The sequence below is a fragment of the Anticarsia gemmatalis genome, chromosome 4 (assembly GCF_050436995.1).
Source record: "Anticarsia gemmatalis isolate Benzon Research Colony breed Stoneville strain chromosome 4, ilAntGemm2 primary, whole genome shotgun sequence".
Taxonomy (NCBI): Eukaryota; Metazoa; Arthropoda; class Insecta; order Lepidoptera; family Erebidae; genus Anticarsia; species Anticarsia gemmatalis.
In genome coordinates this window covers 3,558,143-3,585,124 of record NC_134748.1, presented here as the reverse complement: position 1 = coordinate 3,585,124, position 26,982 = coordinate 3,558,143, and the positions used below count along the sequence as shown (strand labels likewise).

Below are 26,982 nucleotides of genomic sequence, written 5' to 3'. Positions count from 1 at the left end.
TTTCTATTATAATTTAAGACATTTAAAAACAATTTTTTTATTGTGATTACCAACTTACTTGGAATATATCAAAGGACCATTTCCTGAAGGTTTGCTCTTGGCCAAACAGTTCATCTCCTCGGACAACAGGCATTAATCTATCAGCACCCAGTTCGTCGAGGATACTGTCAACGGTCACGGCAAAATGACCAAACTTGCGGTATGCACTCGAGCCTAGACCAAATACGGCAAAGCGTACGTTGCTTAAAGCAGAAATTTGGTCGGAAGCTGCACCCATGCCACCTTGAAACAAAAATATAATTTTATTTATATCCAGGACGACGAAGAGACGATAGATTGTTTTTTTTTTTTGAAGGGAAAACTTAAGCCTCTTTACCAGGGAGCATGTATGAAGAGATGTTTAAAAGAATAATGAGAAATAAAGATACTTCTTCTGGGGTTAAAGTGGTATTTTTAAGCAAATTTCTGTTCGTCCTTTTAATGTTTCTTAAAGACAGTAAGACTCTAAGACACTGATTTGTTACTTATATTTGCAATACATAAAGTATGTAACGTAAAATAAACAAATATACTCACTTTTTACGGAACTTCGAGATATTTCTCTCTGGAGATTCTGTTTGCTCGCCTGTCGGCTGAACTCCATGCTGGCAGCCAGAATACTGGTCATTCTTTTCAAAGACCTTGGTGTTGAACTGCTATACGGTGTACTTCTGTTGAATTAAAATATTTGTAGTTATATGATCGATAAACTAATAGGGCTACTATAAAAGTAATCGTTAAAGTTTTCTTTAAAATTTTAAGTAAAGTGTAGTGTGTTAGAGTATGTTTTTTTTGCTACTCACCCTGCACTGAAAGATAATTTTTCTTCGACCTGGTTTTGTTTCTCTTCATTCAACATTTCTAGTAAGAGTCGCATGAATTCCTAGATAAAAAAGACAACTTTATCAATTTGTTAAAACACGCCTGACAGTTCTTTAAGAAGTAATTCTTCAAGAAATGCAAAATCCCGAATCCACACTTGGCCAGCGCGGTGGGATTCAGGTTTAAACTCCCACCCTCGATTTGGAAGGAGACCCTTGCATGACACTTCCACAATAATGGAAACAATGGGATATTGGTTTTGGGAATGGATTTGTAATTATACTATCAAAGGTCGTATTTCTAGATTTGTACTTACTGTTCCGTTCGTTGGCGGTACCCCGTCTCCGAAAGTAGAAGCAACGATGAGGAGTAGTGTCTCGTGTTCGATAGAATAGAAGTCATATTTTGACATACATTGTACCTGTCGAAATTATTTTACATGAAAACACAACCTAATTATCTTGACAATAATTTTGTTGGCAATTCTCATTATAAATTTACTTTTTCTCTGAAACTACAATTGAAATTAGTAGATTACATAGAAACATAATAAAGTTATTATACAAAATATACCACATTATCTATTCAATAAAATACTTAGCCATCAAAGCATTATGTTCTACCTAGCACATATTTCAAATTATGCTATTCACTGATATTCAAATTAAGGATAAACAAGCTCACCTGCGTGTTGAATGCGTGTCCGAAAATAGTCGCTAAGTCTTTGGCATACTGTTCAGATTTGCCTGTTTCACTTGCGTACAAAATTGTAGCCTTGACGCGTTTAGATAGAGCACTTGAGAATAGTTTGGAGGTAAACCTTACAGCGCGAGCAATCTGCTTAAAGTGAAACTTTCTTTTAACAGTCCTTGTGCCGGTGTCAGGTTTTATCCATTTGTAGTTCTTCCAGGCTGGTGGCTGAGTAATTAGAAAAATATTTTGTGAAATATTCCGTCTGTATTTTTTATATTTTTATGTCTTAACTTTAACGTTATCTGAGGTGGTGACTGAGGCTGGTCTAAAAACTGAATTTTAGTGGGAATGTAGTATTAGATTAGTTTTAAAAGCATAATACTATTGGCGCCAAAAACACCCAATGGTATCCAGGTTTTTCTATCACGAGTATAATGAGACTATCCCAAAGATAGATGCATAAAGTTATTAAACTTTTAGCGAAATATATTATTATAACGTTTAAAAAACTAGTTTCACAACTTCATCAATAATAACTTGCTAACATATACACATTTCGTAAGTATGCTAAGTTATAACACAAACAAACACTAATAGCAAACAAGATCAAACATTTTTATCCCTCATAAAATCTCAGATTGTACCTAAACCAATATTGTGACAAAAGAAGCACTTCATTTGGTGTGATTGCGGGTGTATTTATCGAGGAATTTACGGCTAGTGTCATGTTACGTTAGGAATGATCCCGGCCCGACCGAGCCCGAATAATTGCGAGACGGGTGGAAGATGAGTAATGATCCGAGATTAACGCAACAATCTGGATGGAGCTTAATACTGAAAATACGTGGTTTATGAAGGTATATTCACGCTTCAAAAATCTGTATTTTTTAATTACATAAATTCTGATATTTTTTCCGCAATTTAGTGTAACAGTAAGTTATATTACAGGAAATGCATCGTCCCGAACCTGCACTTTGCAGTTGCACCTGCAGTTATTGTGTTACTCAAAACACTAAACTAAGTATAAAGGTACTAAAACACATTTAAATACTTTGAACATTCATACATTAGTAATTAGTATGTTGTGTCTTTCAAAAGTAATGAAAAAGTTATCTATGATAAAAGAGACCGATTGGCTTTTTGCGCCTAGTATGGGACTTACCTGATAATCATAAGAAGGTCTGAGGAAGTACAGTGCCATTTCCTGGTGGAAAACAGGTGTAAGTGATGACGACATCGGTGGGACAATCCAGATCCAATCAGCTGGACAACCACCACTGAAATACATAACTTAATTTTAAAAAAGTTTTGTATCAGTCCTTGAGTTTAAAAGTTATAAAATACCAATCTGTAGCGATTTAAATACACTTGGTATTATCAATTACAAATACACGTAAAATTTCTTGAAAAAATAGTTCTGGCGGAATACGCTAGAGTCGCTGATCTTTCATACAAAATTTCTTGATAGTGGACAAAATATAAATTGCTTTAAATTTATACTAGCGATTAAATTGTTGAGGCTCTTACCGAACTCGGTTTTCATTTTTCAAATGATTCATAAATGTTTCAGAGGCTGTATGATGGTCTATGATAGTGACCTGGTCTCTTTGAAAACTGTGAATTACAGCTACATTTACTTCAACCAGCGCCTTGTCCTTCCAGATCGGTGGATTTGCACCAACATCTAATCCCATATGAGAAGCCACGGTCTGCAAAATAAATGCCATGTACATAAGTATTTTTTTACCCCGTAACTGTCCCACTGCTGGGCAGGGGTCTTCTCTTTAGGCTTTGAGTCCACCACGCTGGCCAAGTGCAGGTTGGAGAATTTGCAATAAGTATTAACGAAATATATTTTAAATAGAACTTGCGGCTGTAGCATTGGCAGCCAAGTTGTATAAACATTGTGAGCTGGACTACTTACCTCAATCATATTAAATCTGTTAATGTCACAGAATGTTCTGCACGCGATCTCAGTGCTCATGTACCAGCCGTTGAAGGCAGTGGCTGTGAACTCGATACCACCGCAGTCCAACCTCATGTTGGAGACGGCAGGTACTGCGTACCATCGCATTCCAAGTTCCTTGAACCAGTCGTACCTAAGAGACAACACCAAAATTATTAAAAAAAAGTATTTTTATTTTCAGGCTTGCCTTGCCTTATACCGTATTAGATACAAAACTCCGGGCTTCAATTGAAAACATTCCAACAAAATTAGCAGAAACCTAAAAGCATTTTGCGCAACCCGTAAATAACGGACCTGAACCCTCGTGATCAGTAGTCGCGTGAACTACCAAATGAAGGCTAAAGTTTTCATCCAAATTGTAAGTGATTTTTCGTTTTAAAAATATATTTCGCTTACTTAGGATGTTCCATTTCGACTTCCATAATAATTTCGCGTGGAATGTCAAAGTATTCTGGAGCCTTGCCGTCAGCTGACAGCACCAGCGGTAGTATGTCCCATGCAGTTCCCTCTCCCTTCCACCCTAGCTTCTTGCATACCTGCGAACATACATTTTTGTTTCAGTATAGCCTTTTAAAAAAGTTTGAGGTGTCATCATCGTCTCTTACGGTCATAGAGTAAAAAAATCCTTTCTCTATTTTTATTTTGTTTTTTCAAAGTTTTAATCTGGTCTCGACGATAACATTTGAATATAATATACTCCATATAATATAATTAAAACCATATATGCAATTTTATATTAAAAAAAACGTTGCAATGTTACCTACTATTATGTTTAGTACTTGGTAGCGTTTGAATAGTGTTTGTGTGGCATACATAATTACATATTCAAGTGTATGTCTGTAGTTAAGTCTGTAGTGGAGTTGCTCTGGTGCGTGATAAACTTGAAGGTATACGGCTACCAGAATGCATTACAAGTAGACTTGACCAAATAAGCTTGAAGACATACATACTTACTACATGGATACTAGGCTACTAGGCTTCTTGTATGTTGCGACAAACCTCCAACTAGAAAACTTTTATTAGGAAGATTTTTATTTGAAATCTTCTTTGTACTTTATTAGTCAAATTTACAAAAAAAAAATAGAAAATAATTAGTATGCCGAATCTCATTAGAGCTCAGCAGCCTTGAAATGCACAATTTATCTACATTATAATAAATTATTCTGTGTATCTCACTGGTGTTCTAAATTCTGAATGCTGTATACCTCCGTCAGATGCGTATTGGGTATACCTACAAGGCACTAGTCCAGTTAACTGTGATAGTATAACATTGATACTAGTATCTATATATTTTTTACCAACCTCAGTAAACTCGACGCGTGCAGGGTCTCCTATGACAGATCCGTCTGGTTGTCGATACCCAGCGTACCCAATCAGCTGTGGATTCCATATCCTGTAGTCATGTTTACCGTCTGTACGTTGAGGGAATATTGATATCGCTGAACTGAAACAGACATTTTAAAATGTAGAAAATATATAACATTTTATGGTCCCAATAAACACCTGTAGCGCGGTTTCCCACAATCGACACTATCGAGCAGTGAAACGTTCAATACTTTTTAGACTTGAAAAATAGTTCATGCGGAACCCGCTAGGGGCAGTGCACAGTTTTTTTATACAAAACTTCTCGACAGTTACTCGGTTGTTTAAAAATTGCTTCTTTAATAGTTCAAATATTTCACTTACTTGATATTTCCTTTATTGGTACTGTATTTGATATGTCTACATAAAGCGTCGAACATTCCTGTGGCAGTTGTGACTGATCTACAGTCTAAAAACTGAAAAGAAATAACATTGTATTAAATATAGTAGTAAAAACCCAAATAAAAAGACAAACAGATCATCAAATGTAATATACTAACGGCCCGTTTGACCACTACTGAATAAATATTGGTTAGTTTATAGAGTAGCTGTTCAATAACTGCTGTTTATCTATCAGAAAGAATATCAGACACGTATCCGTAAGTTGTGAATTGGCCCTAGTTTTACAGTTCAGCAGATTCACTGTCTTTGTTTTGATGTAATACGATGGTTAGAAAGTCGTTCACAATACATAATTACGTTATTCCGTCCTAAATACAGAAACTTGTATACATCTGAAACGTAAATGCGACTAATGACATCTAGTTCGCGACTCGTTATAAAGTTGTAGGTAAGCTGTGCAACCCTAATTAAAAGTTTATGTGTATCTCTTTACGGTACATTTTAAGAAAATATGGTCCAAAAAGTTGGTCTTTACATGTTTTATGGATTGTCTCTATTTTTAGCCTGTTCTTGTTCAGTTTTAAATTGAGGCTTACGCGTTGGACAATAATACGTTGTCTGACGGACTGATTAACAATTAGGCATTTCTGAGGTTTAGTAACAAATCCTTAAAGTAATGCTGTTTTCAATTGTCAAGTAATAAAAGTCAAATTTGACCTAACAGAAAAAGGCCTTATCACGGTTTATATTAATGTTCTCTGGTATGACTCGCTAGGCGGCAACAAATCTATGAAATATAAACCAAGTGCTAATTAGAACGCTTCGGTAACGATTCATTGTTCGTCAACGTCAAAGTAATGTAGAGGAGAAAAGTTTGCAAATAGCTCAAGTCACGCGATATCAACTCTTTCAAATACCAGTTTCTGTGATACAAAGCTGATGGACTTATCCAAATAAAAGCTTTTTTTATAGTCTCGGTAGTTAAAAGACTAAACTTGTGACTCAAAAATATAATTAAACTCGCCCGACGATTGGAGACAGCACTTTTTTATAATTTACCTAGTCTTATATTCGTCAACTCGCACGCCAAATCTATCATTAGAATGTAGACTTACGGTTAAATTTCTCCATGTAGCTCGGCCAATGCATCTGGTTGCGTTACGCCAGGCTGTCTTAGCTCCAAACACTAATTCAACATAGTGTAGCTGGTATGTGCCAGTCTTATCTATCTCTTCTTTTATCTCATTTATTCTTTGTCTGTGCCTCACGGAGTCTTCACTGTAAGGGAAAACAATGTTTTTAAATATTCTGTTTAAATCAACATCGGACTACTCTTTAAAAAGTGCTGATTAAATTCACATATTGTACATATTCATAAATAAAACATAAGCTAAAAAGAAAATCTAACAAGAGACATAGTTGCTTTGTAGCTGAACTAATATCGACGACAAAAACAGTGTAGCAGTTCGTTAAAATTTATCCAGAAGATGAACTAAACCTAGGGTCAAACTTTAATTATTTTTTCTATACCGACTACCTTACTTACCCAAAAATACTTGGGCTTTTCTCACTTTATACTTAACTCCAATAGACAGTTAAACTTTCCTACCTATGCATCGAGCGGTAGAACTGTTTGATGAAGACCTGTGCTTCTTTGTACACCTCTTCTGGAGTGCGTGGTGTCTCGCCTCTCCCAGGGATGTGCATTACACTTGACAGACATACTTTCTCTCCACACGGTACCGGCTGAAACAAAAAAACAACATGTGTTATTACAATACATTTTTATAAAGTTTTAAGAAACAGATTTATTTATTTAATAAACTTCTTTAAAATACACTTATTAAGTTTAGCTCTATTGCTAAAATAAATAAAAACCACGACATGGTGAAAATTTCGGAGCAAAGGCTATATAGTCGTGAAAACAAGATGTCACACGATTTCCTACACTCGGTGATATCGAGGGGCGAACGTTTGATTTGACTTTGTATGAAAATAGTTTTTGCGGAATACGCTAGAGGCACTGGATTGTCAAAAGATTTGAAGACTCGGATTACAATTTTGGTGGGTTATTACCAAATTATATTCCCATACGATTAAAATTATGAAGAACATCAAATGTCAAAGAAAGAATAATGGTAATACTTAGTGCTATTTTTAGCTCATGTGTTACGTCTTATTATTAATTAATATCCCTCAGTATTCCTACAGAGAGATATCGTTAGGTCAGAGAATTAATGATCGTAGCGAGTTGAAAAATGACCCCGCTTGTATATCCTTCTTCGTGGATAATTTTGGACTCAGGGGGAATAAATGATGCGGTTTCTTCACTCGCCATAGGTTTTAATCATAATTAATTAATGTTTAATAAGTCTGGTACATTACTTCTTATGGATATTTGATTATACAAATTTCTTCTTGTTATCGTCATTATAATTATGCCTGGGACTTTGTTTCCTTTGGAGTCTAAACTTTTTGACTAAAAACCAGACAGGATTCTATTTAATAATGCATTTCGTCGTAGCACTCAAATAAAAACGAGATCCGGAATATTTTTTTTTTAGATAGGTACACAAATGTTTGTTACTACTACTGCTACTCATCTATCAATTTATAGATCTTTTTTTCCCTATGACACCCAATTGGTATATTATGTCTGTAAACATAGTATTTTTTTGTCGTACCAGTTACATCATCGCTGCAATGCTAACAGTCTCATGATTAGTTTTTTAACTTTGTGCATGTCTTTGTTCATTCTGTGCAAAAAATCATTTGATGTGAAGGCCAGCTTAAAAGAAAAAAAATTGTGTGTCTTCTTACGTCGCAGAATTTTTAGAAGGCAGCATTTTAAAGTGATTTAGAAAAAAACCACCAGAGCCGATGTTTTTTTTTTAATTTTGTTTACTATGTGAGGTTTACGTAAACTTATAAATAAACCTTTATAGCCAAACAATATTAATTGTAATTCTTAATTAGAAAAAATAATCATATATTTTATTGTTAAAGCCGTTAAAAAGAACGTCTGTGGAACAGACGTTCTTTTTAACGGCTTTACCTGTTATAATGTGACTTAACTTCTGAATTGTTATGACTATAACTGTTACTTATATCAAACTTTAAAAAATCGTTTTAATTTAATTTTTCGTATCTATCATTTTTATCTAAATTGAATAAAATTATAATAACAGTACCTATTAATAAAATACTACGTGATTGTCAAGATAAGCACGTTGACAGAGATCGCGGTAAATTTTGACAATATCTGCGGTAAATTTCCTAAGAACAACTATAAGACCATACATTGTACAAATAAGTCAATACATAAATATATCTATCTATTAAAACAACTACTTAAACTGTTTGCTCTGGGTGTTTGTCTAAGTAAAACGTACAAAGAGCCTTACAATATTATCGCTTAATGAGCTCGAAGTTATTGATATAAACATGTCTACGAGAAGTGTGTTTCTGAACGTAATTAATATGCAAGTGGATTCAATCGTCTACAAGTTTTATGATGTAAACATTTTGCAACTATTACAATGTGTGTATAACTTTGTATACAGTGATAGTTTTAATAATAGAGAATAAATAGTTTTTCATATTAAATGCTAAATTGAATTGCGGCAATATAAAAGAGAGACTTACTCTATGCATTCTTTCACTGAATGTTTAACTAATAATACGATTATCAAGTCGTCATTAATAGAGTTTCTAGCATTTTAAAAACTATGCAAGTGATAGTGGTAGAGCAAAAGAAAACTTTTCCCGTATTACAGGCTTAATAGAAATTTACCAATGGAAAAGAGGGATTTACTCTATTGATATTTTTCACTGCATGCTTTTTGTAATTATACGATTGTCAAGTCGTCATTAACAGAGTACCAGAAAATTTTGAGTCTTAGAAAGTAGTTAGAGATAATTTCAAATGTCAAAATCTGTACTCCAAACACCAAAACACAAACATATTAACTTTAAGTTTAAAAAATGATTCGTCACCATATATATTTTTTATTTTTATTTTTTACGTAGACCTATAGTTTGGCTATCAATAACAATGTTAATACACTGCCTCGAGGCAAAATTTAATATTTTTTTACTTCTTTAAAACAGGTTTGGACATCTTTAGTGACGTGACTTGTGGTTAAAATATTTAAATGGTCAAAAAACAATATATTGCTTGTTTATGACGTATTAAACTCTATTAAAACATCGATTTACAAACACAACCGTATTTTATGTTATAATAGTCTTTTTAAGCATATTAAATATGCCATATACTTATTATGTCATTACATTAATGATGACGCAAGTCATGACGTAAATACGTACATTTTGAGGCCTTTATTGAATATACAAAAATCAATAAAAAATACTTTTTGTTTCGTTTCGGAAAATTTATTAATCTGACGTACGAAGCAAAAATCTCGACCCAAGATAAAACAGCACGAAAATTAAGTAATAAACTATAACCTTAAATTTAAATGCACCAATCAATTGTGAATATTTTGCTCACAAAACTAGTTTTTACGCTTATACTATTAACAGGGGTGTATTTACCCTAGGGCTAGAAGGGCTATAGCCCGGGGCGGCAGGCCGCGAGGGGCGGCCCAGGGGCGGCCCAAGGGCGGCCGACAGGCCGCCCCGACGGCTTTGGTTTGGACATTTGGAAAAGTAAAAAAAAAATAAAACGTAAGGCTAGAACGCGCCTGAGCCACCTTTCCCAAGTATGCAAGCCGCCCCTTGTTCTTTCCTTAACTGGTTGAACTGTGTTTTTTTTTTCCACCTCGGTTTTGTTATGTCTGAAGCAAGCCCGACCCTTTTTTTTTCTGACCATAAAAACTATTTTAGTATTTCGCTTACGTCACCCTGCACAAGGTAATTTCTAGAAGTTCTAACATGTACTCGTTTATCTTGACAATAATAATATACATATATAGACACCGGGGTTGCGGCGAAGCAGTGGAACAGAACAGAATTGATTGTGTGAAGTCAGTCTTTCTTGGACTAGTAACTATCTTGGGTCTCGGTATGTTTCAATGTTGGTCGGCTCGCGTTGGGTTAGGCGCGTTGCTTTTTCCCCTCGTGGGTCTGCATCTTATCGTGGAGTGGGGGTTAGTAACATTGAGAAGTTAGGGAAACAGCGATCGTGAGCAAGTAGAAAATTCTGTGCCTGTCTCTCTGCTAGTAGAGGACACAGGACCGGTGAGTCGTCAGTGGGAGGACGGGCTCGGTGTGCACTCACACTGCCCCGAGCTGACGAGGAGCCAGGCCGCTGCCGCCCTCGTCAACCGTCCGATATTGTAAACCGGCCATCCTGGTTGGGATCGAGAGCCTTGCCTTAACCGGCTGGCTCGCGAAGAGACACCACCTCTGTTAAAATCCCGAGTAACTCCGGCAGTGGCTCCACCTTTGGGGGCCTTGCGTGGTCCGAGTGCACTCGCTATGTGAGGGAATACCAGTCGCAAGCGGCCACTAGGGCACCTCCCGCCCTCCAGTGGTATAAGGATCACCAGAGGTCCCATCCTCTACCTCGGTGGAACGATACTTGCCACCACACTCGCGGGAACTGTATGGATAATATAAATTTTAAAACCAAACCCATTTGATGTAAGTGGGAGGGGCGAAAAGCCCCAACCTGAGGAGATCGGGGGCAAGAAGAACAGCAATATTGACTGCGTAGTTGCAGAGGGTCGGCGCACGCCCAGTTTTGCGCGACCCTCGTCGGTGAGGACGAGGTCGAAGGTCGCTCTGGAGTCTAGTGTCGATTCCGACACTGGCTCCGACATAGTCGTGGTTTCGGATGCAACTCATCTATGCAAGAGCGGCCGCCTTTGGCGATAGAGACAACCGCGCCCCGAGTCCGAGGAGTCGGATGGGGCGTGGACCTTTTATAGTTCCTAAAAGACGCTGCCAGGAACATCAAGCTGCCAGTGTCGGAGCAGAGCAAGCAGTATGCCACGAGGGAGATTCTGGCGCTTCAGGCCCATAATCATCGCTTGCAAGCGGAGGTCGATCACATGCTGCGAGAAATCCCTCGCTCGGAGCCTCGCATCCGTCTGCCCCTAGTGGCAGAAGGCAGGGGCACTTCCCGTGCCCGCCACTAGAGCGGTAAAGGCAACGGCACCAACCCCCACGCTAGAAAAACCAGGGGCAGCGTCCTCAGCTGCGCCGGCTAATGCATCCGCCAAGCCACCGCCACCGCTCCGCAGCTTACAGGTCCCCGGACCAAGGCGAAGCAGGGTAATCGGCCGCAGCCTTCTTACAGTGCGGTGGCTTCCAAACCGCCGTCCACTAACCCGACGGCTGCCAATGAGTGGCAGTGGCAGGTCGTTGGGAAAAACAGCAAGGCAGCCAAGGCAGGTAATGCTACGGAAGCCGACCAAAAGGGCAAGAAAAAGAAGACGCCCAGACTTCGGGCTCCGAAATCGGCTGCAGTGATCATCACGGTGCAGCTGGAGGCGGCAAAAAGCGGAGCGACCTACAGAGACGTTATTGGGGACGCGAAGGCCAAAATAAACCTGGCCGACATTGGAATAGTCCGCTTCGGAGTTGCGGCTACGGGAGCACGAATGTTCGAGCTCCCAGGGGTAGCAAGGGCCGGAAAAGCGGACGCCCTGGCCTCTAAATTGAGGGAAGTCATCAGAGAGGACACCGTCCCAGTGTCCCACAAAGGGCCCACAAAGACCGCGGAACTGAGCATTACAGGTCTGGATGACTCTGCCTCCCCAGAGGAGGTGAAGGTCGATTAAAGCCGATTTAATAAATAAAATTGATTAGGACGATCTAAAAAACGAATTTGTTAAAAAAAATAATTTTAGTTTTCTTTCATTCCTTCATGGGGCGGAAAGCTACAAGAGCCCGGGGCGCGCCATCTTAAAATACGCCTCTGACTATTAATGAATGTCGAATATAAAATTACTATTCTTAACTTTTTTATTGGATATACATAGATTATGTTGATACAAGAGGAATTAATTTGCCAATTTTTATTATTTAATAAACGTTTGTTTGCTGTATTCTCCATAGGTGCTCTAATGACGGCGCCACCTAGTGGCTGCAAAAGTAAACTCTGTAAGTTTTCAGCTATAGAGAATGGTAGCGGTGTGTAGCCAACGATATCTAAGTTTTGCGACATACTGACAAATTGTAGTCAATATGTTGATTGTTGATATTAAATATTATAGAAAGCAAAGATGTGATAATTGAAGCCCGAATATTTAACATTCACGTCGAGTATCGAGCAGCTTTTGACAAGTTTATTGGAAAAGTTATCTCTACGGTACTATGTTTTAAAAATTCATTATAATTAAATGATAGTACTGAGCCACAAACACTATTAAATCTGTTGTCGACTCGCTATCAACATGTCAAAACCTGTAATTACTGTCTACAGTCTAATTAATATATTGTTGTAAACTTTGAAGTCATTGTATATTTTAAGTAATTGGTTTAATTGACCGCAGTCAAGATTCCACTACGCACTTGAGTCTTGGTTCATTAGTTTCAATTATATTATGACATGTAATGTCTCTCATTTTGACGATTTAAATCTACTATTATGAAACATTATTCACATTTTTAGGGTTCTGTAGCCAGTAGAAGTCTTAGCTGTTTAAGACGCTTAAAGGCCTTTGACTGGGCTTGGTGTAGATTTGAACCCTTTGCTAATATACGCGCTATATAACTTTGTGTGTCTAAATATAGCAACAAACTGCTGCGCTGCAAGCTTAAGATACGAACACGAGACGCGTATATGGAGTGCGAGTGATAGAGCGAATGAACACCTTCGTAATTATTTCTTTTACATGGCAATGGATACATAAATAGCAAAAGAATAAAAATATAATCTTGTCTAATTTACTAATTAATAAAATTAATACACTTTACTCAATGTCTAGACTTGGTCATAAAACAAGATTTTAATATAATTAATAAAGCAGAGAGCAATTACACGTTTTACAATCTAACCAGAGACCTAGGTTTATCCTAATTTTGATCTTGAGTAGTCGTAAAATTTAGTTCCAGATGTTAAATAGGTCTAAATCATGGATTATGCTCGATCATTTTGTTCTATCACTGAGCACGGATAACAACAGAGAACGAAAAGAAAAAAAATATTGTCTGTTTAGAGCCTTTTGACCATGCTACGCTATGATCCCTACAACATTTTTTGCATCTTTCACATTCATACCAGACCATACAGGACCGCCAAATATGAACAATAATTTCATAATTTTAATCTCACTTGAACATAGGTACTAGAATTACTAGTGCACATTTTATACCTTTAGTTTTCAATTTCCCCGAATCATCTAATTTAAAACATTCTGTCGTAAGACAATATCCAACAAATAGTTTGAAAAACCCCAACATTTTACATAAGTAGTATTGTTATTATAATGATCTACTCAATAACATTATTGTGATGGCTTACGTGATTGTTTGAACGTTCATTTACGCTGTGACGAGCAGAAATGGATTTTAAAACAAATAATCCGCAAGTTTTTGTTAATGCGTTCGAGTAGTGGCGCCAGAATGGGTCCTTGGGGGACGCCAATTTACGCGTTAAAACATTGGCATTGCTATCGCAGTTTTAAAATAATATAAATATTATTGGACTGTTTTTATAATTGGGCTGGTTTCCAACTAAATGGTAGCCAGAAAATTATGTTTGTATATTTTACCTATCATTGTGGCAAGTCTATTCTTATTGTCGATTATTAAAATGTTACAAATACGACCGCAATGCATTTTTTTTCCAAATTCAGCATTGAAGTTAAAAAAATACCGTAATTGTGTTTTTTATTCGATTTTATTTCACTTCTACCATTTGATGTAGAAGTTGCAAATAGATAAAAATAGACGTTTACAAAACACGTCTGATTGTGATAGAGATTAATTTATTAAACGTATTCTACAAATCGTTGCAGCACAATGCACAATGATTCTTCCACAATTATCCTCTACAATTTCAATGCGACAATAAATTGCTAAACGCGGACGAGGATGGAACAAAAATACCCAGACATTGTGTATTTGCTATCATTCTTAACGTATTCGAAGAAAAAAATCAATGAATGAACAATTTACATAGATACGTAAGCAATGTGTTATTAGTTCGTCGTATTCAGTTTGCGGCTAATTATTTGTTGCTGGGTGCTCGTAGACTTGTGTTTGTTTGAGGTAATGACGGCGTTTCCAATCAGTGAACAGTGCAACCTTCTATGTAAAGCGCTTTATAGTCTTGCGATTATGTCGCATGGCAAGTATTGAAATAAATTAATTGAAAATTAAAAAAATATGACAGATGAGCACAAAAATAATGTCAATGAAATACATTATTTCCACAAATTAAGCTTATTTTTTAGTAAATTGTGGTTACTGTGTAAAATGATAGCAGCAAGCAAAGAACACGTGTAAATCGTTATCATTATCTTCACGCCACTATTTGTCTACAATTCTACATTCACCTATTCACATCATCTACAAATCTGCTATAAAACTGCGTTTAAGAGTTTACAGTGAAGGCACTAAAGTGTAAAGATTTTTTTAATAATTTCTATTAGTGTTCGACTTCGGTCAGTCGGTCTGCAAGTGTATAACTCACTTAAATACATGCGTCGATATCCTGGTACAAACCTTGAACAAACTATTGTGTTGGCTTTTATTGCGTGAATGAATTTGATAATTGACACCTCATTAAAACAAATAATTACTAATAAGGCTTTTTGATTAATATACTCAATATAATTATTTAAATTAATATCTGGTATTTGATTTATGATAATATTGTTATTATTAGCAATCAAATTGTAATTAAATACGCATTCAAAAAGGTCATATGTATCTCAGATTTCAGAGAGGTTAGAAATGTGCCGTTTTCAAAATTGCTTATTCACTTACTTTCTGAACTGCAAGTATATCTTGTACATTTTGTTTGACAATTTTTCTTGTCTTTCTGTCGATTTCTTCAAAATTCTTCCAGTAAGCTTTGTTTACAAACTTTATTGAGTCAATGGAGCTTGTTTGCCACAGATAACATAATTTTAATTCGAGCAATAGAAGTCGAGGAGACGTAAATTTATAACAATAATTCAAGATAACACAACAAAATAACAGGACAAGGCAAATAATTTAAGATTTCTTCCTTGACAGGTTTGTTTGTTTTTTTTTTTATATACACTGTACTATTTATTGTACGTTTTAAAAATATCAGTGCACCAAAATTGTATCAACTTCCGTTCAGTCGTTTTTGTGTAAAAAGATAACAAACGCACAGCCATCCTGCCAATTTTTGGCATTTATAATACGAGTAGTGGGCTAGTATTTTTGCTTCTATCCGCAACATTTCGACTAGGAAATATTCTCGACTTATACTGTTTAATGTTGGTGAAAAATTTGCCAGCTAACCTAGATTGAGCCGAAATTTATCAAAACGAATACTTACTGTAATGTCTTAAACGCATCAAAATAATAAAATAATGTTTTTTTATACCCAACGTTTTACATCAGCATTGATTACAGGCGGACTGGTTAAAATTAATTACAACATAACTATTTGTTAGTTTTTGCTTAGACACAGACACCTACCTACCTACCTTTCTTCCTACTTCACTTTAACATTTATAATAGCAATAAGTAAAATAACAGTATCACAACATCGTATCAAAGGTATTAGTGCTGTATCCGATTGATATTCGCCGTGGATATGTAAAGTAGCCGCAATTAGCTCGCTTGTATTAGCCGTCGGTTCAGATCGATGCCACACGGATTGAATTATTGCACCCGTTACGAGATATTGTTGGAACTGTTTTCTACATCGTGCAGTTATTGGTTGGTATATTGTGATTGTGCTAGTTATTTCGTAGTATTTGTAGTACTGCGTATTATTTTGAAGCTTTTGCGCAGCTCTACACAATTTTTGTACTTAAAAGAAGAATACACATTTTTTTTACTATGTAACTCAATTATTTACTTGTTACTAGCGTGAAGTTTTACATAAAACTTGGAATACTCGTTTATGTATCGCCTAAGATAGTGCGGATGCAAAAGAAGTAGTAAAGGCTTAAGTAAAGTAGCAACTAGCGTGAGTAGGAGTCCTACCAGTTTATAATAACAACTTTTGACCTTAACAGTCATAGTATCGTGTAATCCACAAGAACATAACCTATTATTATCTTAAAAACAAGTTCTAAGAGACAGTACAGAAAAAAATCAACAAAAACTTGTTTACAAATAGACAAGGAATACGTTAAACTGTCCCAATCATTACCTGTAAAGCTCAGGAGCAACTCGGGTAACAAAATCAAAATCATTTCAATACAAAACTAAACACACAATTAATCAAGTCACAATGTCGTCACGTGATACAATTCACGTCCGTATTTCCCCGGTATCTCTGCTTCTATCTAGGCATCGTAAAAGCTTTTCGTGTTCGCTCCAGTTTGGTGTCGTGATAAGAATTAACGTAATTGCTATCAGGTCATTTACGTTGACGTAGTGTAGTTATCCATCCGTTGTAGTTGGGAATCGTCAATGGATGTTGTCCTATTGATTTGTTTCGGTTAAACTTTTTAAATTATAACACGCTTAGTTGTCATCATGGTATTCATTGATTCTTTAATTCACACGTTGAATTTCATTGACGCTTGGAAGTAAAAAAGTTAATACTTTTGAGTTGTTATTGATATTTGTTTAATAAATTGGTTTATAATATGTATCTTATCCGAATATAGATTATTACTACAAATCTGGCAAACTTACTAATATTAATTTAATCTTCATTATTCAACCAGCATAGAACTAATTTAAAGCGACAGAAAATGAAACTCCAATCAATAAAATCTGTACCAAAAAGTCGACAACGACATAACGTCTAAACATTTTTTGTAGCATTTAGTCAGCTTTCAGGCATTGAAATTATTTAGTTACGGTACCACCCGAGAGGCCTTTGACTCTTCGACAAAGAGTTCCTTCAAGCTTGAGTCACGCTGTATCAGTTCCTCGTAATCAAGTTTAGAAATGTCAATCACTCTGTATATTCTAGGAACACCAAAGGGGATTCGATTTGGGAATTTCACACGGGTTTATGTTGCGTTTTAAGGCGATAATATACAGGCATAGGTACTTTTGCTGTCATAAGAAGCTGTATAATACTTATTGGCACAGTCATCCCAAATTTAAACGTTTTATGTAGTGTCCAATGTAAAAAGACGTCTAATGTCGGTTGATGACATAGAAGCTTGACTATAGTATGCAGCAAGTATTGTGCTGTTAATAAGAAGCTCAATCTATCTCTTAACATAATATGTTAATTATTTAGTAGAATACAATTTTATCAACGCACTTTAGGTAAAAAAGAAAGGAACCTGAGTTAAATGTAAACGTGTTGTTGAATAAAACTAAATTGCTAAAAGGGTCTTAACACGATGAAATTATACCCCACACTCAGAAGGTTTCATAACTTACATGCCAGTAATACTGTTGAAATTCGTTTAGGATTATAGCGCTCTGTACACACTCGTCTAGGAAACGAAACTTGCGGTAAGTCCCGTGTATACAAAAGGCTCTATTACTGCAATAATCTATGTGCCGTTACCCTTATTTTATGAGCTATTGTGAACAAGGCGATTGACCTGCAGTTACCTCTTTCTTGGCAGTAAATTCTCGTGACCAATCTACTTATTATTGTTCCGTAACCAATAAAATTAAATTTATTCTTAGATAAGATTTAAAAGCAAAACCATCTTAGGATATAAGTAAGTATGTACATATTTATAGATCGACCATTGTAACATAATTTAAAAAAATGATTTGAATTAGGTTGGTGTTCAACTATTCCCATATGAAGAATGAGCCATCCCTAATACGGAAGTGAAACAGGAAAAAACATAAATAGCCGAATAAATATAGGCGTCGGTAATTTATAGATTTGAAGTACAATTAAAACAGCGATTACATTATTAAGCAATCAAACATAACTACTGAGAGATACTTTGATCCGTCGAAGCCAATTATGATCATAAGCTTATAATGACTGTGTCTAGTGCGCACGCGTCGGTATTCCCCGCATCCGGCTTCTTCAAACCACAGAGCAAAAAATTGAAGAATGCTAAATCTCTCATACATAAATCTTTTGCTACTATTTTTAGTGCGTCACAATACATTTTCTCATCATCATCATTCACGTTTCTAAGATTAGCTACGGATAGCGTTATACGGATATGAATGAATGGAGGTAAATGAGGCCTTTGCCCTGCAGTGAAACACTGATTTATAATAACTAGATCTTTTAAGATTGGAGTCACACAAGGAATTGAGGCAGTACGTACTGATAATATTAAATAGATCTTCTCAGATCAAAATCACCCAAGGGATTGTGGTAGGACTTTTCCTCGTTGCTTGGTTACATCTATTTGCGAATGATGATATGACACTCTGGTTGGTACCCGTTACCATGTTTGTTATGTAAAAAGCTATTTTTTCAAATGTTGCCTTATGTGTTAAGTGTAAAATTGAAAATTTTGCCGCATATTGATCAAGAACATTGAATTAAATTTGCATCTGTGGACTAAAAACCCGTCTATGTATTAATAAAAACTAAGTTATTTTATATAAACCATTCTTCTAAGAACACCTTTGGCCTTGACTTGAGGATTAAAATTTTTCTCATTGCCTACCGATTATTACCGATGATAGCCGATCGCGCTCGCCCGATGTCCATTGTTGCAAGATATATTGTTATGATTTTTGTATTCGGTTTAAACCAGTTTATAAAAATCGAAAGGCTTTTTTTATAATAGGATTTTATATTATTATGATATTGGAGTGCTACATTTTTTTTTTGCATATATTATGATTTAAGTATTTTTTATGGTATTACATCCTTGTTCTGAAAGTTGAATAATAACAAATTCTAGCTCATAAATAATGCAAAAAAATATTTTTTATTACGTTGTCTGAAATGTTATAAAATGTCTCAAAACAACTGAATTATTTTAGCAAATGCACTTAGGTAAGACCAAAATTTTGGCGTTTTTATATTAATAGGTTTTGGTCCAAAGATTCGAAATTATTATATCTATTGCTGAGTGGTTTAAAAAAACCTATTCGATGCGCAGTTCTTTAGAAAAACGCCTGCGTCAATGCAAGTTGTTGCATTAAAAAAGTAGTTCCTTGTCACACCGCATATTTTCAATAATAATTATGCAAATCTATTATACTTGCTCATCTGGAATGGAAAGATATGTTGTTTTGATTGTAAGTAGTTGCACTATAATATTTTTTTATATGTTTTAAATGATTTTTTTTATTTGGATCGTGATTTTATGGTTGTATTTTTTATGTAACAATTATATAAAAAAATTATGTACTAAAATAATACATTTTATACTTAGCTTTGTATTTATGTTAAAAAAATATTTGAGAAGATTTTCCTCGTAATCAACGAAGATTTCCTTATTCTAGCTCCTCTAGCTTTTCAAAATACTCTTTAGCAAGACAGACACATGTCCCAAATTGTTTTTCTCGAACACCTCCAAAACATTCGCTTCTAGAATGTTCCATAATTGATATCTTAAGCTTAAAAGTTTATATATTTGCATACTAACCGCTATATAACTTTGATCGTAGGAATCTCCATGTTTTAATTAGACGGGGGTCACGGGATGAGAAAGGATCAGGTATTATTGTGAAGGCAGGTGGTTCTTTGAGCCTACTAAAATATATACGACTTTAGTTTGAACAACTTATTAACAGAATTAGTGGTTGAGCAAATATTGTTTTGAAACTGTCTATAATGTACCTACACTATTGTATTGAAGTAAACCTATAAAAATAGTAGTAAGGATGCATAAATAGATAAATAAAAATCATCTTAAGCTTTCTTGCTGTTATTAATTTGTCTAAGTGTACCACACGGCTTCGTTAGTATGGTTTTTTAATAGGTCTACATAACTTACCTTCTCCATATAACTTACCATTTATTCTAATGAAAATTTCGTCCAACGTTATCCAGACAATTCATAAATTTACTGACGGGACACCTGACAAGCAATAAAAATGTTATTTTCGATTTTTTGTTACGGCATTCGACTATTATTATAATAATATGCATTTTAAACAGGTTTTTATTTACAAATGTTTATATACTACGTTTAAAATTAAAGTTCAATATAGCAGGAAACGCGAACAAGTTGCACTTCTAAGCTGGATTTGAATTAATTTGGTAAAAGAAATAGTTGTCATCATTTATCTTCGAATAAACAAGCAACCTTTAGCAGCAACAAAAAGACAAAAAATAATACCCCTAGAAAGTTTTACTATAGTATCTATACTAATATTATAAAGCTGAAGAGTTTGTTTGTTTGATGTTTGTTTGTTTGTTTGAACGCGCTAATATCAGGAACTATTGGTCCGTTTTGAAAAATTCTTTCAGTGTTAGATAGCCCATTTATCGAGGAAGGTTATAGGCTATAGTAGCAACGAGAAATGTTACAAAAACGGGGAAAATTATGACCAATTTTCTCTTATGTGTGTGACGCAAGCGAAGTTGCGCGGGTCAGCTATTTAAGTATATATTCAGATACAGGAAAAATCCTTAGTTTTGTATCTTTATAAAAAGGAAACCGTTTCCTTGTGTATATCGTTTGGAAAAGGGTAGGTTTCACACAAAAACAAGTAGCCAGAAATATTCGCATCTTTGAGCACCTGCGTCGACTATTCGTATAAAAAACGATTGTGAATACTAAATCTTGTAATTTATGCTTACCTATATGTATTAAAAATGCAGAGTTTATTTTATTTTTATTATATGTCATTTTAAAGCTAAGTCAATGAATAAACAAGAAGAATTTTGTTCAAGTATTACAGCTTCTATACGCGCTGATACATTATAGATAGATGTAATTAATCGACAAAAAGTTTCGTAATAACAATAGTAATATAGGTATTACAGAATGAAACTACAATATTTTAATGCATTCAGACGATCGATAATGAATAAAATACCGCTAGTCTTCATCTTTAGACGAGGGGGAAAAAACCTATTATGTGGTAACAATATAACGATAACGATGAATTGTATGATACCACTACTTATAGTTTTTATACATTTTTTGCATTGTGGACTGCATGATACCTATTTGCAATGCGGTTTACCTCAAAAACTTGTGATAGAAAAGGGGTAAATCTTAGTATGTATGTTCTTTCGGTCCCGGTTTCTTACCCGCTCTTGGTTCCAAAAGTTGTGTATATGATGTAATTATATTTAGGCTTTTGTTTAGGACATAATTCTCAATTAGTATCATTGCAATCGGAAACCGTAATGTCTGGTTTAATACACGACGGCATACGACAGAGATTGGTAAAAGAATTTGGGGGAGATCTTAGCCCAACAATGGGATAGGATAGTTACTAAAATATAATTCAAATTAGCATCTTAAAAAGTACAAAAAATAACAACTAGCTCCGTTAGCGGGAACTTGTCCGAATATAACACATGTCATTTAATAAGCATCAAAATTCCAAGTAATAAATTAATAATGGTATACTAACAAGTTGTTCGGGAAACTCGCTCGTTAGACAATACCGATGGAGGATCTCAACGAGGCTTTGTTATTAAATTAACACGTCATACATTATAGGTGCGTATTTCTCACGGCCACAGTCGACTATACTTTGATTTTCTAAAGTATTGTTATGCAGAATCGTGCTAGATTCGGTATGATTTCGTTGATGATAAATATTGATAAAGATACAAGCTATTTTTACTAAAATATACCTTTATATAGCTTTGCGACGTTAGATTAAGCAGCAAGTAACTTAGAAACGATATTTAGGCATAACTCCTGCTTCAAATTCTTACTAAATAGTTTAAGCGATCTATAAGCTTATAAATTATATTAATAACTTAATCATAGTTTCCTCAAATTATTTTATTGCAGTTCTTACTTTAGCATAATAATAGGTATGACTACCCTATTTTTGTTAAATGTCAAATATTTTCATTTAATTGAATTTCAACCACTAATTTATTAAAGACAAACCTTAAAACAAAAATGTTTTTGTATGTCTTATTTCAGATCACAGTAGTGATTATTTCTCAATAACATTACCGTCAATAGTGAACAGACTAATGTACACAGGTCATTATCTCCACAATAACATACTCTACGTTCCACGCGCAACAACTAGTTAAGTATCCACCAATATTTGTTTAACTTAAGTATATTCCATTTCAAGGTAACCCAATAGACAATGCTGACCGCGAAACATTACCAATTATAAGTTATCGTTACAGAAATTCATCTGTGGACTTCATTGTTTATGAACAATGGACGTAGAATAACTGTATTATAATTTAGACGATTGCCACTTGATTGACTTTCAAATGATTGTAGTTGCTTTGTGATTTTATCTGTTATCTGTACTTGAGAGGTAATGGCTTGGAAATGTTTGTGTAGAGAAATTCACATAGAGCCTTTGGAGTGAGACAAAAAATGTAGAAATATTTATCCAAAACGTGCGACATTAAAAGTCGCACCAGGTTATAGCAAATAGTGTTATTAATATACAATAAAACCCTCTAATCATTTAAAATCTTTTAGGATTTATTAACCGGATATCACATAACTCGTAGAGTTAAAAGAAATGTTCATGGAATAATCTGAAAAAATATAGTTGGCTTTTCGACAGGCTTTATAGCCGAAGTATTTCATATATTGTTCATGTTGGTCTATATTTTATTTAGCTTAACAAATATTCTCCATTTGACCGGCAATTCTTCTCGAAAAGACAAATCGTTGATTGTATTCCTAGTCTTGTATTCGTTTGGACATAGATTCATTTTAAGACATAAGTCAAGTAGACTTTTGTATTAGCAAAAGGTCTTGAATTCCTTCTATATTTTTCAACACATTTTAGATTTATTAGCTCAAGAAATACCAAATACTTTAACGGATACCACTTTTGAAGAACACTACTTTTGATCAGGTTTACAAATCTTTTACGGTAATAAAGCATCTTTTCAAATTATTTGTGTGTCACCCAAAATCTAAAGAATAATGTACAAACCTTAAACTTATACATTAATAATGTAAGGTATCGAAATACGTGTTTTCAAATGCTGAAAAGTGACGTGAAGACAGCCTAACTCGCGTAGGCCGAAATGCCAGTATATAGGTGTTGTAATAATGATTATAATACCCTTAAGTAATTTATTAAGAGATTTATATAACAACGTGCTCAGTTAAGTATATTGTTGTTGACGTGAGCTAACGATATCTTCCTTTGAACTCGTTTTAATTAGAATCTTGTACCGATGCTTGTCAGTGATAAGACACACGTTTGACGGTTTCAAATAAAGCCTTTGAAATATCGGCGTATTTTGTTACATTGTTCCACCTTTGTTATTTTATATGTAGTCTTTTGCGGAACTTATTTTTGTACGGCTATAATACACACCTACATAAAAGAATGTCATTTACGCAATTGGTACGATTCTTACAAAAACTTATTTGCTACATTCACAGCTAGACATGAGACCACCTGAACTTTTTGCAAGACATCATCAAAATTATCTGTTACTAGCTGACTCGCGCAACTTCGCTTGCGTCACGTAAGAGAGAATAGGTCACAATTTTTCCCGTTTTGTAACATTTTTTACTGGTACTCTGGCCCTATTGGTCGTAGCGTGATGATATCTATATATCATCAGATGATATTATATCAATAAAAGGGGTTATCTAACACTGAAAAAAAAATTCGAATCGGACCAGAAGTTCCTGAGATTAGCGCGTTCAAACAAACAAACAAATTCTTCAGCTTTATAGTATTAGTATAGATACTATTCTAGCCTTTTGCCATTGTTTGACTGCTGTTAAGAACTTTCTCGACAAAGGGGCAGTTTCACAGGTTAGAAATAAATGTTAGGTAAGGTAGGTGTTTTTTTTTCTGTATTCTCTTTACTCGAGTTTATTTGTTATCTTGATTTTCATTGCATCAATTAGTTTGTTAATTAAATCAAATAGTCATTGTTAAAATAGTTTACCGATTTAATTATAGTTATCGCGAAATAATGAACTTCTATTTGAAACTATTATTATATAAGTACATAAGTAAACTACAGTTTTCAATTAAAATTCTAACTATAAAAGGCAATTGTGGTATGTGATCTCACTCATTCGATAGTTTGATTATCAGGATATTCTGCCAAGTACTTTTGTCTAATGCTCTTTCTACACCAGTGGTCCCCAACCTGTGGTCCAGTGGAAGTCAAAGTATGGTCCGCGAATGATTTTAAAATTAAATTTTTTCAGGATCTTTATTACACTTTATTTCGAATATACTTACATAGTGGTCCCTGCTAACAAGAATAATATAAGAGTGGTCCCGGACTAAGAAAAGGTTGGGAACCCCTGCTCTACGCATTTGTTTAACAGTCCAACACCCAACTCATATAAATAGATGACATCATTCCTGTCTAACCCAAAGGTGTAAGCAAAGGTGTATGTATGTTACACGTTATGCTATCTACAGTATTACTAATAGCAATGGGACATTGCTATATACCGGGCACGTCACTAAACTCCGGACTACTATTGAGAAATATTCTAATATAAATTAGAACTATGCGCGACCCGGGAATGTCATCCGAGAACTTTGCAAGGCAGTCGCATACTGTCGCTCATGTCGACAGTCGCCACCTCTCCACCATCAGACTGTGTTGGATGAATGTGTAGAAGAAGCATAACAAATTACATAGAATTATGTCTGACTCACAAAACTCGATAATTTTCATATTGGTTTCTTGTTAGCACATCGTATGCAACTAGTTTTAGCACGTAATTGCGAGTTACACGTATTGTTTTATGACCTTCTACAGCTTCTAAAAGTTAATTATTGTACTTATAGTTTTATATACATACTTTATATAACAAATTACAGGTCAAGTATGTTTGGTTGTCGAAATACGTTATATGTGTAAGAACTAAATGGCAATTTTTCATTTCTAGTGGACAAGACTGCATTACTAAAATTATAATCTTTAAGCATTACAGCATGTTACTTCGCACTTAACAAAAACTGAATAAATTATAAGAATTTTTAATTCGATTCCAACAGTAAAACATAGTAATTTGTTTTAAGTAGTTTATATTATAAGTAAGAAACAATATATTCGATATTGCTACTACAACGATATGCAGTATAGAGATCCAGACCTAATAACAATTGCAAAATATATAAGCCTGAAAAGCGAGTGACTATTTCAGCATTAAGGAAACCATTTTTTCTTCACATTGACATAAGTAATAGGCAATATACAAAATATGGAACATCAAAATAAAGTTTCATAGGCCCGTGTAATCTGAAAAAGGTCGGAAAACTCAAACGGTCTCTTAGAAGCAAACATTATATCTTAGTGGACGTTTTATTGCAATATATTATACTGTGGTGACCCATCCCGACTTAGTGAGGTACTATGGGTTCTGATAACTTAACTACAGCGGCTATAGTTAAGTTTTAGGTTTTAAGCCCCTCTTTTGTATCAACAAAGAGCGATATTATTTTGGTAATTTATGCATTGTATGTAATTTATAGCATCTTAAGGAGTTTTGGTAGTTCCAATGTGTTTTATTCGATGCTTTATGAATATATTCAATGCAAATGTGCCAGATCAAATATGCATATAACACTAGTACTCTAGCCATACATTCATATAGTTACTATAGGCACTACAGTCTATCATGATTATAAAACAAAGACGATTCTATTAAAACTATAATATTAACAGAATATTAAAAACAGGATCTCGATGTCTATCAAAATGATATACCAAAGTTTATTTATATTCTACAGTGCTAAACGTTTTTTTAACTATTGCAATTCGTAGTAGGTGTTCAAAGATCTTCCAAAGATAAATAATAACAAGTACTCCAAATGTGTTTGGCATCCTGTTACATCATGTTAATAGTGTTATATACCATTTGTTATTCAAGAAACAAGTTATAAATAGACTACAAATGACTGCAACAATGATTCTTAGAAACGTTTTTTGCATAAACCGGTAACGATATGTATGTCTTATTAGTGTTTGCTATTCGATAATAAAATATAGCCATATTGTCACTGCTTACTGGTACCCCGTACAATATTTTATGGCATATACACTGCTTCACATAGGTAATCCCTCAACAAATTATACACTAAAGCCTTGATAGCGAATAGCAATGTCTATCGCTGAAAACTGGGTAAAAATAATAACCGTTTAGTAAACTACTAGTAAGTCTGTTGACATTGACTCCGAACTGCTACCAAGAATTCCCATAAAACTTTATCTCATACGCCATGTAAAATTCGATATTACGTCATCACAATCTAACAACATTAGGACAATTAGGCCGTGGTAAATGTTAAATAAATTGTCATAGCAGTGTGAAACATATTATATCGTTATCAATTATTACAAGATGTAGTAATTTTTTGGGTAAATATAAATGGAAAAACCCACTGCATTACTAACCCCCGGTTTCTAAGGTACATTTAGCGGTAGTTTTCCTCTTCAATAGCGTTTAAACTCATATTATTATAAAAAATCGCTATTGGATAGATAAGCTACCGTTGAAAGTACTCAAAACCGGGGTTAAGTCCAGCTTCCTCATAGCAATCCGTAGCATCTTAACAGCAGTTAAAGTGTATAATGTTTTTCACCATAGTATAAGGTCGAACCCATTTTGATAAATTACATCTGCAACCAATTG

The 26,982-nt window shown here is 34.7% G+C and overlaps 1 protein-coding gene across 1 annotated transcript in view; it reads right to left on the bottom strand.

The window, feature by feature from the left end:
• The window catches only part of LOC142972243 (nitric oxide synthase-like), a 46,894-nt gene that overhangs the window by 4,174 nt on the left and 15,738 nt on the right, over positions 1 to 26,982 (bottom strand). Inside the window, exons 2-14 of the mRNA XM_076113172.1 lie at positions 6,834 to 6,970; positions 6,340 to 6,502; positions 5,207 to 5,298; positions 4,823 to 4,964; positions 3,917 to 4,056; positions 3,479 to 3,653; positions 3,082 to 3,263; positions 2,717 to 2,831; positions 1,546 to 1,779; positions 1,178 to 1,282; positions 843 to 922; positions 577 to 710; positions 59 to 282 (exon numbers count right to left, since the gene is read on the bottom strand). Of these exons, the coding sequence (XP_075969287.1) occupies positions 59 to 282; positions 577 to 710; positions 843 to 922; positions 1,178 to 1,282; positions 1,546 to 1,779; positions 2,717 to 2,831; positions 3,082 to 3,263; positions 3,479 to 3,653; positions 3,917 to 4,056; positions 4,823 to 4,964; positions 5,207 to 5,298; positions 6,340 to 6,502; positions 6,834 to 6,970 (1,923 nt within the window). The remainder of the gene's footprint in view (positions 1 to 58; positions 283 to 576; positions 711 to 842; positions 923 to 1,177; positions 1,283 to 1,545; positions 1,780 to 2,716; positions 2,832 to 3,081; positions 3,264 to 3,478; positions 3,654 to 3,916; positions 4,057 to 4,822; positions 4,965 to 5,206; positions 5,299 to 6,339; positions 6,503 to 6,833; positions 6,971 to 26,982) is intronic.